The sequence below is a fragment of the Amblyomma maculatum genome, chromosome 1 (assembly GCF_055883805.1).
Source record: "Amblyomma maculatum isolate TAMU_Amacu chromosome 1, ASM5588380v1, whole genome shotgun sequence".
Taxonomy (NCBI): domain Eukaryota; kingdom Metazoa; phylum Arthropoda; class Arachnida; order Ixodida; family Ixodidae; genus Amblyomma; species Amblyomma maculatum.
The window spans coordinates 120504004-120520475 of NC_139344.1; the positions used below are offsets into that span (position 1 = coordinate 120504004).

The 16472-nt window shown below is 44.1% G+C and overlaps 1 protein-coding gene across 1 annotated transcript in view; it reads right to left on the reverse strand.

Moving 5' to 3' along the window:
* The window catches only part of alpha-Man-Ib (alpha-Mannosidase class I b), a 68642-nt gene that overhangs the window by 42263 nt on the left and 9907 nt on the right, over positions 1-16472 (reverse strand). The window contains exons 3-5 of the mRNA XM_084588903.1: positions 12000-12183; positions 9351-9499; positions 5993-6181 (exon numbers count right to left, since the gene is read on the reverse strand). Of these exons, the coding sequence (XP_084445029.1) occupies positions 5993-6181; positions 9351-9499; positions 12000-12183 (522 nt within the window). The remainder of the gene's footprint in view (positions 1-5992; positions 6182-9350; positions 9500-11999; positions 12184-16472) is intronic.

Here is a 16472-nt window from a genome sequence, read left to right on the forward strand (position 1 = left end):
TGCCATGCTGGGCGCCCCTTGTTTGCTTCACGCCGGCGCCGAAGACTTGAATGTTTTTCCGAATTTCTTCTCGCTTGCCGACGATCGTGTTCAGCGTGGAGACAGGCAAACAAAGTTCGTGTGCCAGGTCGACACGTTTCTTCTGCGGATTGTCGTCGACTTTTACGAGAATATCAAGTTTTTCTTTCAGCGATAACGCTTTACGCTTCCTAGACATGGTGAAGCGCACGGGTGAAACGCGGCACCAAAACAAAAACGATAAGTGCGAAGTGCAAGCTGAACGCTCGGAAAACCAAAATGGCAACGAGAAATGGCAAACACAAAGCCAACAAAGCCTACAGCATCGTCAATGCATGCGCCAATCACTACTTCTTGGTCACGTGATTTTACCGTGATTACTATGTCTTAGGATAGATGGCGCTAAAAACCTTCGGTGCGCTTCGGCGCTTTTGTTGTGCGAGCTTGGGAAAATGGCTCCCAGAGGCCGCCACACTGCTGCAGACGCTGTGCTGAGGCACGGCCGGACTCGAGCCGAGCCGAGCCAGGCCAAGCCTCGAGCATACGAAGCGCATGTCGTCGCGTGTTCAGTCCGCCGTGCCTGTAGTTTCGCTCGATGCGATAATTTCAGTAGCTCTGCCCACCCTCTGCAAAGGACTGGCTCTGATGTCATCATCATAGTTGGAGAGATGTGATTCCTACACGTGTCTAGCAAAAGGTCATGTCCAACATCGAAAATCGGCCACAAGCGCTAGGGGAGTTACGACCACTGCAGCTACTGTCAGATCCCGCTAGGACACTTTTGCTGCCTCCTGGCGCAAAAATCGAAACTGCGCGAGATTTACGGAAGACGTTTCCATGATCGTATTATCCAAACCGACGTGGAAATACGATCGTATTAGCCGTACAAAAATGCATTACCTCTATAGGGCATCGGCCGGGAACGAAAAAAAAAAAACGTATTATGCCGAAAAGCATATTTAGCCGAATCGTATCAATGAGATTTCACTGTATACCAGTTTGTAGAATTTTAGTAGCACGCCTGTGTCCCGAGTTGCACACGTCTAAAATTTCGTCTCAGTTCGTCTAATTACGCATGCGAGACGGTGGCTCTCGGCGTGAAGCACCTCCCACGTGTGACGCAGCTGTTGCGTATGGCACTCTGCCTTGCAAGGGTGTGCAGCGATCGACGACGTTAATCATGAATGCGCAATCAGTTCTAACCGTGAAAAGGGGTTTCATATCTGCCCATCCATGTGGCTTGTACTAGCGTTGCTATTGAGAATAAAAACAATATATCACGGCCCATTTTATCTCATCCATGTTTATACAGCGGCACCAAGCCTAGTTGCTAAGTTACAAATTTATCGCTCGCTCTAGTCCTCCAGGACAGTGATTCATCGCTTTTGCGCGCCTGGAAAGAAACGCTGGCCAAGAACAAAAAGTGATCCGCGTCGCCGCTCGCTACAAACTCTTGCAAGGCAGTGCCATACGCAACAGCTGCGTCAGAGGTGGGAGGTGCTTCACGCCGAGTGCCGCCGTCTCGCATGCGTAATTAGACGAACTGGGACGAAATTTTAGACGTGCACATCTCAGGACAGAGGCACGTTACTCAAATTCTACAAAATGGAATAGCCCTAAAAAGCATTCGCCTCCAAGTTCTCTATATATATATATATATGCAAGCTAACTTCAGGTAATAAAAAGTTAATTATTGAATTTTAGTGAATTACTGAGTTAATGGGGACAATTAATGCCCCAATTTGTGTCCGCCTGGCCGCATTACCAATGCACAAAAACGGCATGAGCGTAAGGCATTTTGCATTTAAAAAAAAAAATCAGTAAAGTCTAATTTTGAACACGGTATGTGTGTGTGTGTGTGTGTGTGTGTGTGTGTGTGTGTGTGTGTGTGTGTGTGTGTGTGTGTGTGTGTGTATATATATATATATATATATATATGCAGTGAAGTAAAATTATTTGTCCATAAGATAAGTACCATCTTGTATAACTTCACAGCTTAATTCCAAACATCAATGCTTATATGGCTTATACGCAAGATGCTCTCATGCAGTTAAAGTTATTTGCTTTTTGCCACTACAAAACTGCATGTTTGTGGGCGTGCGTGTGTGCAAATAACTCATTCGCAGGTACTCAATATATTTGTGGCCCCGCATAAGGTCAGTACCCTTGCACGCTTTCATTGTAGTGAAGAAGCAAACTCACAATCCCTGCAGCGCGCTGTGAAGAAGCAGACTCGTGACTCAAAGTCCCTGCATCACTTCGAATACCAAAGTCCCTGCATCACTTAGCCGAGACAGACTGCATTTTGTATGCGTTCATTTACGCGCGCGTGCACCGCCGGGGTGGTGCAGTGGTAAGACGCCCGACTACTGTGCCGGAGTTCCCGGGTTCGAACCCGACCACGACGGCTGCGTTTCGATGGAGGCGAAACGAAGTGGCGTCCGTGGGCTGTGCGATGTCAGCCCACATTAAAGATCCCCAGGTGGTCGGAATTATTCCATAGCCCTCCACTACTGCTCCCCTTTCTCTCTTTCCACTTTCACTCCCACCTTTCCTTATGGTGCGGTTCAGATGTCCACAGAGCAAGTGTGACAGATACTGCCCATTTCCCTTCCTGTGAACCAATTATTATATTTATGCGCCAATGAAACAAAATGATGATGACAGGAACGTACTGCCACGCCATCTGTCGTGTGCATACAAAATCTTCGGTGCGTAAGTTTCAGGACGTGTCATGTGATGACGTCATTGGCCAGTCGACGCGAGAAACCGCTAATGGAAATACAGTACAACCTCGTTAATTCGAAGTCATCGGGACCGCGAGAAATCTTCGAATTAAGCAGGTTTTCGAATTAACCGAACACACCAAGAAATAAGACTTAGGCAAAAAAATTTGTTGCAGGAACGTGTTACCTTTATTCGGCATATTTTGAATTACTACTGAAAGTAATCAGAGATGCTGGTTTGCCGCGTCCGGTAGCTTGCGGCTCCTAAGGTCATGCTCTCGAGTTGGTCAAATAGACGAAACATCTCTGAACTTCCACCGCGGCACTCAACAAAACTGCGGATAACGTTCAGCGATCCGATAACTTCACCAAGAGCAGGTGCTCGGGGAGGCTCGTCGGTGTCGTCGTCGCTATCGTCGCTGTCATCGCGCATGTTCGTACCAGCAATGATCTCACTCTCCAAGTCAGAGTAGCCAGTCTGCTCTTCGCTCTCAATGTTGATATACTCGGCGAAGCCGACTGCGTTGGACTCATCCTCTGCGCAGAGCGCATTGATGCGGTCGCAATACTCTGCTCCTTCTTCGTCAAGAGTAGTAGTACATGGGTGGTCTGCATCGGCATCAACAGTGCTTTCACTGAAAAAACCAGCGTGTTCAGAACACCACCTGATCAATGTGGGCTCCACTTGTTTCCAAGCGTACACCATGAGGCATATGGCTCCGAGGAGGTCGATGGAGTACTCCTTGCCATTGTCGTAGCAAAGGAGCATGCGCTTGAGCAGGTGGTACCGATAAATCTTCCTAGTGTGGTGAATGACGCTTTGGTCCATCGGCTGTGAGATCGAAGTGGTGCTCGGAGGTATAAATACCATCCTGATGGCCTGGAGATGTGGGATGTTGCCATGTGCCGGGCAGTTGTCGACGACAAATAGGACATTCCTGCCCGTGGCCGCGAACTTGCGGTCAAGTTGCCGCACGTACTCTTCAAATATTGCACCTGTCATCCAGGCTTTCTTATTGTGCCTGTAGACGAGTTCATCCTTTGGCGGCAGCCGCGCATTTTTGAAGCAGCGAGGCTTCCCCGTCTTCCCGACGACCAGTAGTGGCAGCTTGTGTTTACCGCACATGTTTGCGCCGAACAGCACAGTAATCCTGTCCTTGGCCTGTTTCCTACCCTTGATGGCGGTGTTCTTCACTGCGAATGTTTTTGTTGGGAGCATCTTATAAAAAAGTGCAGCCTCGTCAAGGTTGTAAACGTCGTCTGCACCGTACTCGCTAAGCAGCGACGCCAATGTGTGGTTTCTCCAATCCTCGACAACGCTCTCGTTAGTGCTGCCGCTCTCACCACAGACGGTGAGAAAGGTTAAATTATTGCGTTCTTTAAAACGGCAAAACTATCCATTGCTGCACTTAAATTCCTCGTGCCCAAGTTGTAGAGCTAGGTCGTTGGCCTTCTCCCGCAGTAGCGTTCCATTGACGGGAAGGTGGGCAGCGTTTGCTTTCTGCAGCCAGCGAAGCAGAGCAGCTTCCACATCTTGATACGTGGGAGCCCGCACTCGTGACTGCTTCGAAGAATAGGTCTTGCCGTAAGCCTCTAGTATTGACTTGTTGCTCAATATTGTGGACAACGTCGAGAGGGGCACGCCATGCCTTTTGGCCAACTCGGTCTTCGAACAAGCGCTCTTACCTGCTTTCTGGATCAAGCAGAACTTCTGCTGCAGCGTTATTGTACTTTGGCATTTCTGCACTGCTACGGTCACAAAGCTAGCACTTCTGCACAGTCCCGCCCAAAAAAAACGGCACAGTAGCCGACCCCTAACCACAGCGCACAACAAAAAGAAATGGCGCAGGCGAGACCAGCACGGCGGTGGTGGTGGCGTACTTGCAGCGTCGGAGGCACGGGGGAAGAGTGGGCGAAGCACACCAAGGGATGGAGTGGGGGCGAGGTCACGTGATAAAAACCGGTATGCCCGCCGTGTTGCAGTGAAGCACGTCTTCTCCTCTGCAGGCGCGTTTCGGCGGTGCGCGAGGCGCACTGTGGACCGATTTTTGTGCAGAGAGTGCTCCGGCTGGGGCGCTTCGCCTATAAATCATCACCATTACTATGTGGCTTTGCCTCGCGGCTCCGTAGGGCCGTCGTTTCGCCGGGTTTGCGGCGAAACATGGATCAGGCATTGCCGCATAGCAGTCCAAATTTTCGAATTAACCGGGCTGGCGCAGGCCGCCTGTTCGAATTATCCGGCCAAATTTACATTGGAAAATACGGGACCGCAGAAAACCTTCGAATTATCCGGGATTTCGAATTAACCGAGTTCGAATTATCGAGGTTGTACTGTACCATATTTACTCGCGTAGTAAATCCACTTTTTTTTCTCAAGAAAAAGTGACGTCAGTCTTAAGGAAGAAAGATGAGATTATTTTTTTTTTTTTGTGACAGCCATCCATCAATCCACCGATAAGTCATCAACGAAAACACGCGGTCAGCCGCGATCATGACGCCGACGTTTAGTGTCATTCACTTCTAGAGCAGTCTGCTAGTATCATGCGCTCCAATGATTTTGTGGCAGTGGACGGTGACCTCCTGAACCGTGTGGTAATAAAGCGAACATACTGAAAACCAGACTAACGTAACCGGACGAGCAAGCCACCGCTGGCACTCCTGTCAAGGCCGGTGGCCCTCTGCCAAGTTGCCACCCACCACACCCCACTGCTAGAGCTAATGTCAAAAGATAAGCACACTGTGATGATATTGCTGCGCGGCATCTTGGCGCACTGCCAAGGAATGCATTGTCGACTGCGACGGTGCAATAAAATTCTCAGTGATAAAAGTGGGAGGCAGGTTTATTACGTGAGTAAAGGCAGGCGTGGACGATGCAAATATATGACAAAGTCCCTTAGATCAGGTGATCTAGAAACTTTAGTCCCCGTTTGCAAATGTTGGACGATATGAGTGGCGAAGCCTGGCGGCAGCTTTGAGTACTATGCACTGCGCTCGCTCTTTGCTATGCGCACACGGAGAAAAAGGATGTTTGTGTTCGTTTGCTATTATTCATTATGCTCCTGATATACAAAACATCCGGTGTCCTTGTTGACTTTATTATTGCTAGAGTTTCTTGCTTATTTTCTGAATTGACCTCGACGTAACAAAATTCCAGCTTCAAAGAAAAATTTCGGCTGCAAGTAGAACTTCGTTATACATATTGAGGTTCGACTGTGCAATGGTATGGCAAGCTACAGAAGCCCACTTACTTCAAACTGAGGATCCCCTGAGGCACGACTGAGAGCACGAAACTCAAGCTGCAGGCTAGCCACTTCAGAAACACTGCTGTCTGGGGCCCAAGCTGGGGCATGCGCAACTCCCGAAGCCAGGTTCACATCTGAGTATGGCACTCCTGATGAAGACCGGAACCCAGGAAGCAGGCGGCGTCCCAACTCCAGCTGCAAGCAAGACACCAATTGACCATGCATCAGTGAAAACATGATATATTATCTTGTATGTATAGTAAAACTTTCGCACAATGAATTGGTGAAAAAAATTGTATAATCGTTCGACACAGTTGACTTATGCAGTATCCAGTGCGAATCTTCAAGCTTTATAGATATCGGTTAAGCTTGACAGTTAAAACAGAAACGAGAAACAATATCGACAACTTGTACAGGGTTGCCAAAATGTAAAAAAAGAGAGTGCAACTATAAAACAAGACATAAGGAGACCTGGCTCATGCCTACTCCTCGCCTAAATTTCGTAAAAGAAGGATTCTGTTATTTACTTTCATCTTTACTAATGAGTGTGAACCGAATTGCTTTGATCTATTTTTGTGCAAGTAAGAGGAGCTTCATGCTCTCTACGAACACGCTGTGATATAACCAATACTCTCAGCTTTGCTACCTGTGAACTTCGCTGCAACATATCCATGAGTGTGTCTTTCCTTTCTTCTTTGCTTACAATATTGTTAAGGTATGACTATTCTAGCTTGAAGTTTTTGATTATGACTAACCTTGCTGTATTCTTCGTATCTGTGTGTGCATTTGCAATGGATGCTGCCGCTATGTCAAACTGGGTGCTGCAGGCTAGTCAACTGCGCAAGGGCAACTTTTGTAGCGTAAAGCTACATATGCGGGTCAGAGCAGAGTTTCGCGTGTGTGGGCGCCGCCCTTTATGCGCATGCGCGAGAGCCGCTAAATTCGAAGCACAATCACCACTGAATCGATACTTAAAAAATAAATTAATAAACCTTGCCTTCCACCGGGGATCCGCACATCCATCCCTTGGATCCGCAGCCCAGCGCTTTACCACTGCGTCATGCCCCGGATCGTGAAATGCTCTTCATAATTCCCCTTGTCTACAGTGAGAAGGATAGCGGGATTCCGCGAGTGACAGATACTGTGCTTTTTCTTTCCTGTAGACGAATTATAGAACGCCAGTGAACTTTAACGCATTCAATGAAATGCTGGTTGTGTTCAACAAGGGGCGCGTGAAATACTGTCACGACAAGCCGCTTTCCCAGAGCGGCCGCGAGAGAGGTCCGGAAGAATGGACCTTCCCAGAGCGCACTGCAGCGGGCGCTTTCCACTTTACGCTACGTATATCAAGGCATATTAGCACTAAGCCACTGCCAACTTTTTTTCTTGCAGCTTCCTTCCATCTTGAAATTTCTAGGTGGCAAATAACTGATCCGATTTGTAATGCTAAATTTTGTCAGAAATGAACCCAAGGGAAGTATACTTTAAAGGAACGAAAACTCAAGAGACCCTTACTAGACAGCAGTGAGATACCCCTTTCGAAGTTATCGCGCTGTTTTAAAGGTGCTCAGGTTAATTTCAGGGGCTGCAGAGGGAAAAAAAGGAAGAAGAACAAGGAGGAAAAAAAAAAAAAAAGAAAGCAACAACAGCAGGGTTATGTGTAGGAAGGTGAAAGCATCCTTTTTGCATGGCCACGTTTCTTTCATTAAAATTATTTCTGCAAAAAAGTTCGACTATGTGGTTTATTGCGCACAAGGAAGACCAGCACACCTCCAAGATTTCGAGTGACACAGGGACAGTGAAACGCAGCATTTCTTGGCAGCACCAGGTGCAGCTCTGTTCTCAGGCTGAGTTTCCTTCTTGCATTTGTTTACCTCACCACAGCCTGTGCATACCCTCATCTGTGTGAACGATCATTGCCGCAGCAATGACCCTTAAAAAAAATATATATTTCCATGCAGCCAAAGTGCATACAGTCTTTTCGAGAACACTTCTGATATACCCTTCTGAAGAAAACGAAGCCAAAGTATTGGTCCCGTCTAAAGAGGATACAGTTTGATTTAATTGTTGCGGGCTCATGGTGCACCCATCGCAGCTTTCTTATATGACATGGTCCAAAGCAATTTGGAGCCCGGCAGGATTTGCGTTCTGGCTGCTGTTTTTGTGTGTAATGTTGACCAACAAAAGTTTACCAATGTTTCTGTAATGCAGTGCAAATAGTGTGCTTTGAGAGTCTGTGTAGATTGCACCATTTCTGATATCTTCATGCCTTATTTTTTACACAGCAACACAGGCAGCACAACATGTTGAAGTAAAAACTGACACACATTGCAATACCCATTGTTTCCTCTAGTACTACTGCACTTCCCACATGATGTAGTGCTCTTTAACATGAATTGGAAAATTCGGGGTGTTTCACATGTGTTATTTATCGGCTTGTACAACACACTCCAGAGAAGTCTGCTTTTTGTGGACACCGCATCAGTGTAAGACGTGTTCTGACGTTTAGACAGCCACCTGCTGGCATCACAAAAAGACAAGTGTTCATTCACATTGTAAGCTGTTTCATTTTTTTTTCTTCCAAGTTTGACATAACTGTGGGTATGCTGGACAATCCCTGTCACAGATAACAGTGTGGTTCTGATTACAATAATCAGATCTAGATGGTCATGGGTTGCACATTTGGCACAAATATATAAAGTGTTCTTTTTTTTTTCTTTTTTTGAAGAGGGCTGAATTCACTTTGGCAGAAAACAAACAAAATGTGGAAGGTTTTTTTATCCAAATCAACACATTATGTTAAGTCTTAAAATGGTAGTTATATGGTCAATTTAGTTTTGATATTTGCTGACTAATATTTCAGCTGAACTTCACCTAATTTCGGTACCTAAATTTTGGCACTTTCCAAGAAAAAAAGAAGAAAGAAAAGCCGCTTTATAATAATTAACCATGGCAATCAAGACCCATGGGCACACATGACTCCTTTAAACAGACGGGTCAGAATACTGAATACAGAAAAGAGGTTAAACCAGCATTCTTGCCAGATAAATGTTAAAAGCAAACTACAGTTGACGTGCATTTTAACATCATGCAATGTTTCTACATAAAATGTTTTCCTGGCTTATGCATATCATTTAGATCCAATTCTTATATTTTGTTTTATCATTTGAAAACAAAAGTGCAAGCAACAAATAAGTACACACAAATACATCAATAATATACACAGGCATGAGAATTGAGATTACATAACAAATAAAGAATTTTAGGAGTGAACAAAATAAAAAAGTCACTACTCACGAACACTAGATAAGCACACAGTGACTTTTGCTTGGGAGTGAACAGTGCGTCAAAAGTGTTCCCTCACCGCTTTGTCAAGGTACATCTGCTCCTCCGTAAGAGTGTGCATACTCAGCAGGCCACCCAGCACACGAATGGTGGTCTCAAACAGGTTCACATCCCGGTGCTGATCAAGCTGCAGACTGTGTGCTACCCAGTCCCGAGCTGCAGCAAGCTCTGCACAGTTGGAATAGGATCCAAGCCTTGATCCTTACAATGCCTATCAGGCTCTTCCCTCTTCACATAAGTTACTTTTGTGGGCAACCGAGAGTGTACAGCAATTATAGCAACAATTAAAAATCAGGAGGATGTTTAAGCTTCACCTTAAGAGTAGATGCAACAGCACCTTCAACACAGCCTTTCCATTCCGCAATTATTGACAATTTTACTTCAAAAATTATTATTACTGCAACATCAGTACTCATCCCAAACACACGTTAGTATGTCACACGCAGACCATCGCATTCACTAGATGCTCCTCTAGCATGCTTGGCACCAGTGACTCTTCGTGACCTATGCATTGTGTGCCCGCCTATCATGAGCCACGTTTACATGAAGGCGGCAGCGCATCACATCACATCGCATTTAGTAGTGCCTCGCGGTAATGCCATGCAACAGCGTTCATACATACAGTGCATCATCTCTAGGACTGTGGTAGCGGCACCCGGTGTCTCATATCGAAAGCGACGCTAGTGTCAGGTTGTAAATTTTCCAAATTTGATTTAATCTTTATTTTATTTATAACAAAGTAAGAAGAAAGCCGTAATAAATAATAGAAACAGTGTATCAAGCGGAATGAAATACTGCACCGCCTTTATCCAATACGCAGCTATTTGAATATCCCGCGCTTTCTAGCATTGGCGCCCAAACAATGCTTACTCGCTAAGCCTAACAGCTGTCAAATTCCAGAAGCTATCTTCAAATTTGAGGCGTTTAGTCGCCAGAATTGTGTGGTGTGGGCATCTTCAGACAGATATAAAGCTTCGTTCACCATTCGTCTACAGCGAACGGAAGACACAGTGGAGGAGCAACGACAAATTGGAGGTGAGGCGAGCGGCCACCGCTTCGCTGTATGACGTTATCTTACCCTTCATGCGCTGCGACCGGGTTTCCATGCACGGAAAAAGTCGGCTTACCCCTGGTGCATTAATGTGATGCCTTTCCTAGCACATTACTCCTGTTTACATGGATGCGATGCGCTAGGAACCGGGTGCAATGCGATGAGCCAGCTGTCGCATTCATGTAAACACAGCTATGTAGAGGGCCTGGGTTTGAACCCTAATGGCGACAAATTTATTTGATTGAAGTGTGTATTTTTTACGACATGTTTTTCTCAATTTTGAGTAATGATGACGCCTTTTTGACTGAACAACTGTATATGATATCGTGTAATATGAACAGAGCAGACCTCAGTTATCTCCCACCAGACTACAAAAAGCCCAAGTTGCACAGACAACAAGAGACGAGTAACTTATCTCATTACACATATTTGTAACGTGTTTGTAATTTCTTCCTCCCGCACTGTGAGGCACAAAAGAAAAAAAAAAAACTACAACTAATCAGAGGCAACAATCTGTTTAACTACCAGTCTTGTGCACATTACAGAAAGCAAGTAACCAATTATGATTACCTGATTCACCTGAAATGTAACGGGTTACTTGGCCATGAAAAGTAACTGAACAGCTACAGAGAAGTAATCGATTACTATTAGATTATTTTCACAATTTTCATCAACCTGGCACAAATATACACAGACAAGAATTAATGTGGCTTCTGCTGCATTACGTACACTGATAATTATAACTGCAACTGTTCTCCTAATTTCTTTTTTTCAGCATATTTTCCACGTTTGCTTCGGAATGCATCAGCAGACAGGCTGAAGAATATTGCAATGCATGTGGTAGAGAGTAATGAATTGCTTTAGCAAGACCTTGCAGACATCTTCGTACTTGCGGACACCACAGTGTTTCACTGCTGTGAGCACTTTGGGGGGCCAAAGCCCAAGCTCACTAAACATAACTGTACCGTTGAAGTGAAATACAAAATGTGAAGCGTGGAACATCCAGCTAGTCAAATGCAGAGTATAGACGTCTTTGCAAACATGCTTTTTCTGCAGCCCAGCTGCTGCTGTTCTCATTCGAGGAAATCGGTATTCACCACTGGGTTCAGGTTTCTTAACTTGTGCCACTAGTTACAACTTGGTCTCATAAAATAAAAAAGTAACAGATTACCAGCAATCCAGTAATTGATTACTGAAATAGTAGTTGAATTACCGGGAATGTAACACTTTACAAGAAGTACTCAATTACTTGTAATGTGTTACTAGCAAGTATGATAACCACAGCTTTTAAAAATAATTCCCAAAGCCCCCTTTTTTTTTTTTCAAGTGTGTAACTTAAATGCACAGATCAAAAAGAAGCAAGATGGACACTGCTGTTAAAAACAAGAAGCCTAGTTATATCAAAAAGATTAAGTTGCCAAAAATACACATCACCACATATTTGAATAAACCAACTCAGCAAGTAGTTTGGGTCCTCTGCCATTCATTCAAGTTAAATATGATCAAAACCAGGTCACAAAAAAGGTTAAACCAAACAACAAGGAGTGTAATAAGGGCTAGTAAGTCACAACCAAGAAAAGCAGTTCCTGCTATTTACAAGAATAAACAGATGCACACCTTCATGGAGTCCCATAAGGTACATCGTGTCCATGCCATCAACAATGGTGAGGCCCAGGCCAAACCATGTATGGCCTGTGCGTGACATGGGCCGCAGGTGATCATGGCCCCAGGCATGCATTTTGTAGCCTTTCCATGCATGACGAAATGCACCCACTACAGCTTCTCGGCGTTCACGCAGGGTCTGCAAAGTTCATAGTAAAAGCCTTAACAAATAATAACAAAGCAAGCGTCACATAAGGCAAAAATGATAATTATGTAGACATTCAAAACTCCACGAAGGCTATAAGATGCATAGTAATGGGCTCTGAATTAATTTAGACTGGCTTGTTTTTTTTTTAATGTTCAATTATGAATAAAACTGCAATACAGGATGGAACAAAGAAAAGTACACTGATGTGAGCTGAAATTGCACAGTACATATGCGTTTACACAGTATGAAAGCATTTTTTGCCACATGAGTGGCATCATCAGAGAGTGTCCTCATTAATCATTAATAAGGACATAAAAATCAGGTCAATGCTAGGACTTGAAGGACCATCCTTCCTTGTGGCAGCACGCTCTCTACGTCAACTTCCTGCAAACATGTCCATAATTCTCCTTGTCTAGCGTAAGGATGATGGAGGGCGTTTAGGGAAATTATATATATATATATATATATATATATATATATATATATATATATATATATATCTTATGAATAAACTTATGAATATGTTATATATATATATATATATATATTTAAACATAACACAAAAAATAAAAACGTCTAAAAATTAGAAAAAATAATAAAAAAAGATGTCTCTAGTGGCGCAACAGAAGCAGAAACACCCAAGCTTTCGCATTTCTCCAGTGCCCGTTCTGCAGTGCTCTCAAGGTTTTTTGCATTTCACTTCCATCAAAATGTGGCGACTGCAAATGGGATTCAACCTTATAAGGTATTACATGGGCTCAGCAGCCAAGCATGAAGCAGGAATCTCTCTTCCATGCATAACAGTACTGGAATTTGCAAGACCACATCTTGATAAACTAGCCATTCCAACAAAAAGAAACAAGTTTGTAAATAACATCACAGCAGAGAGTAACATGGCCTGGAAGTAAATATTCAGCCCTAATAATACTATAAGGCAATTCAATGCCTAATATTCTACCAGTTTCTAGCGCTAAACTTTACCAACATAAACCCAGTGTTAGAAAGCAACAGGAGGGATTCAATGAAAGTTCTCCGTGTGGCCTCTTCCTTCTGCAGCTTGCATACCAAAGCACCAGTTTTTCAATATTCGAATATACACAAAAGCAAGATCTATGATGCTGCACAATGCCCAACACAAAAGAAGCACTTTTTGTATGATGATCAATATACAAAGCAGAGCTTTTTTAACAACCGTGTGTGTTTCTATCATTAACTTGTAGGCATCTGGCAGCCCTGAACATTAACGACTCAGCATTGAAAGCTGTAGCAAAAGAGCAAAACATGCTGTCTTAAAGAAAATAGAAGCAAAATAAGAAACTGATGATGCTAAATATGCTGGCAAATATATTCTTTGCAGTTAGCAAATGTCAGACCATTCAGCTGACGTCAACACCTAAAAGGACTTACTTCAGGACCACCTGCAATGCCATAAACTAATGCACACGTGGCTTCAGTCAGTGCATAAATGAAACCCTGAGAGCCTATAAGTTACTGTAAAGGGACACTAAAGAGAAAAATGAAGTGGACTTGCATCGATAGAATGCCAGTTCCTGGTTACAAAAAAGCCACTCTTACTGAAAACAGAGCTGTTATAAGGTAGTAAAGAGGAAGAACAGGAATACAGGTATCGCCGCCACAGGCGAAACGGCCGAGGCTCGCAACTACAAACCACGTGACGCGCAAGGGATCCCGGAGGCTGACAAATATGCGAATTACGTTGACCATTTGAATGTGGTAGTCGGTTTTGTCTCGAATATGATGACATGCTTTTATCACATGTAAACGATGGCAAAAAGACGAAAAGACAACGTAAATGTTGCAAGGCAAATAAAAAATATATTTATTTCGTCCACTTGTTGGTAGATGCCGCTAGTGTCTCAGCTAACACGGCGCTACAGCCGTCCGCCTCGTTTCGGGTATGTTCCAGCTCAGGCACTTCGTGCGTGCTCAAATAGTTTGGTTTGGCCCTGCGGCGTCTGAAATACGAGCTCAGAGCAGCAGATGCGCCTACCCTAAGTGCGTATCAAATGAAGATCATGACTCGGCACGCACCTCCGAAGTATTCTCCGCTCCCCGCGCGCCAGCAATCACGGACTCTCCTCTTGCATCATAGTGTGCGTCATCCTACCCTACTACGTAGTAGGTGAAAACAGTTTCAATTCAACCGGCAGGAAAAAAAAAAAAAAAACCGAACTTCTTGTCGCAATATCTCAGCATTAATTCGATTTTTTGCTGCCGGATATGTGTACAAGAAGAGAGTGAGAAGTCTGGGCTTAACTGAACATTAAAAAGACAAAGATCATGGCGTCTTGCCCTATCAAGTTCTGGAGCATCAAGAAGTGGAAGCTGTGATGGATTTTCTCTTCTTCGGCTCCAAGATTACCCCAGAAGGAGACTGCAGCCATGAAATTAGGAGACGCCTGCTTCTGGGAAAGAGCCATGGCTAGCCTTGACCGCCTAGTAAGGAGCAGAGACATTACACTGCCAACCAAGATCCGTGTAACTCGTGCTATGGTCTTTCCAGTTGTGATGTATGGATGCGAGTTGGACTGTGAAGAAGGCTGACCGCCGAAGAATTGATGCGTTTGAATTGTGGTGCTGGCGGAGACTCTTGAGAGTTCTTTGGATGGCCAGAATATCAAATCAGTTGATATTGTCGACCATAAACCCTGACTGCTCATTGGAGGGTCAAATTCTAAAGTTAAAGCTCAGCTACTTTGGTCATATGATGAGAAGAGAGGAGTTGCTGGAGAAAGATTTGATGTTAGGAAAGGTTGAGGATCACCGGAGAAGGGGTATGCAGCGAACGCGATGGTTAGATGGCATCCTCGAGGCGCTGCAGATGAAGTTATGTGATGTTAGGAAGATAGTGAGAGACCGGAAAGCGTGGCGTGATATGGTCCATAGGGTCACGAAGAGTCGAACACGACTGAACGAATGAACTGAACTGATGCGATGACAGTGTCACCAAATGCCGTTTAGTAGATTTTGATAGCATATTTGGGTGTCTTTAGTGTCCCTTAATGGGTGAAAAGCACAGTCCTACTCAGTTATAATGAAACGGTCTATGTCCAGACTGGCGAAGTATTCAATACTCACTGTTCATCATTCTTGATAAAACTGTGCCTAAGCCACTGAATGCTAAGCTAATATTATCACGCAAAAACAATTAGTTAAGAACAGCATGGACTGCCTGTTTTGTATCTTGCATCTACTTGCCTGTCTTTCCCATCCATCAACTAATCCAGTGATCAATTACATGAGGCATGTACTGCAGCAAACACCTAGAGATATATGCTATGATGAAATGCACCATCAAGCACGAGGGTAGCACACCTGGTCATTCAGCATGCAGTCCATACCCTGTCAACTCTTAAGGTTCTCAATCTATAGCTGCAATTCCTGCTGCCATCATAGTTTAGTAATAAGGGAGTAATTATACCCCTCGACATCAACCAAAGCGCAGCCATACGGCTACAAAGGAAAGCTATGCAGCATTTTTGGAAACTTCGTAGTTAGAGAAAACTATTTTTCTTTAACTATTATGTTTCTGAGAAAGCTGTATGGCTTTCCTTTGTAGCCATATGGCTGTGCTTGGGTGGATGATAATGAGCATAATTACTCCCTTATTACAAATCTACTTTGCTTTGGGGGAGTCCCCTAATTATTCGGCCAACACCATTCCCACTTTAAGTCGTTGATCAAGTCGCTCTTGCCCTACCATCTGTTCTGCTCACCATCCTGGTTAGCTCAGTTGGTAGAGCGATTGACCCGAGAAGGAGGCTATGTTGAAGGGCATCAATGCAGCCTTGAAGCAGACCAAGATTTAAAACTGTTCCAGTATTAAACAAACGTAAGAAAGTTGCAAGTGTGGTCAGTATGTCGTGGTCCACCAAGCAAATGCAATATGTAAATAAAAGCTATAATAAAACCTTTGCAATAGGATATAGCCTTCTTTTTTGTGTATTTTAGCCGTAGGATGCTTATGTCGAAAGAATGTCTGGTTAGAAAATGTGAACGTGGTACCCTGCTCATAAGGGACCTCTCATATAAGAGACAAAAACTGCTCCCCAGTGCATGTCCCTTATAAAGGGGTTCAACATATCTCTATTTGGTTTCACTTTTTAAAATTATTTCACTACACATATTAACAATTGAACAGTGCTTCCAAATCTGTTCGAAGACTTGCCAGCTTTTGTACACTGCAAAAACATTCACTCAACAGTACAGCAACTATTTTAAATGCACAACAATCTTAGTCATATGAAGTCATTAGCTTT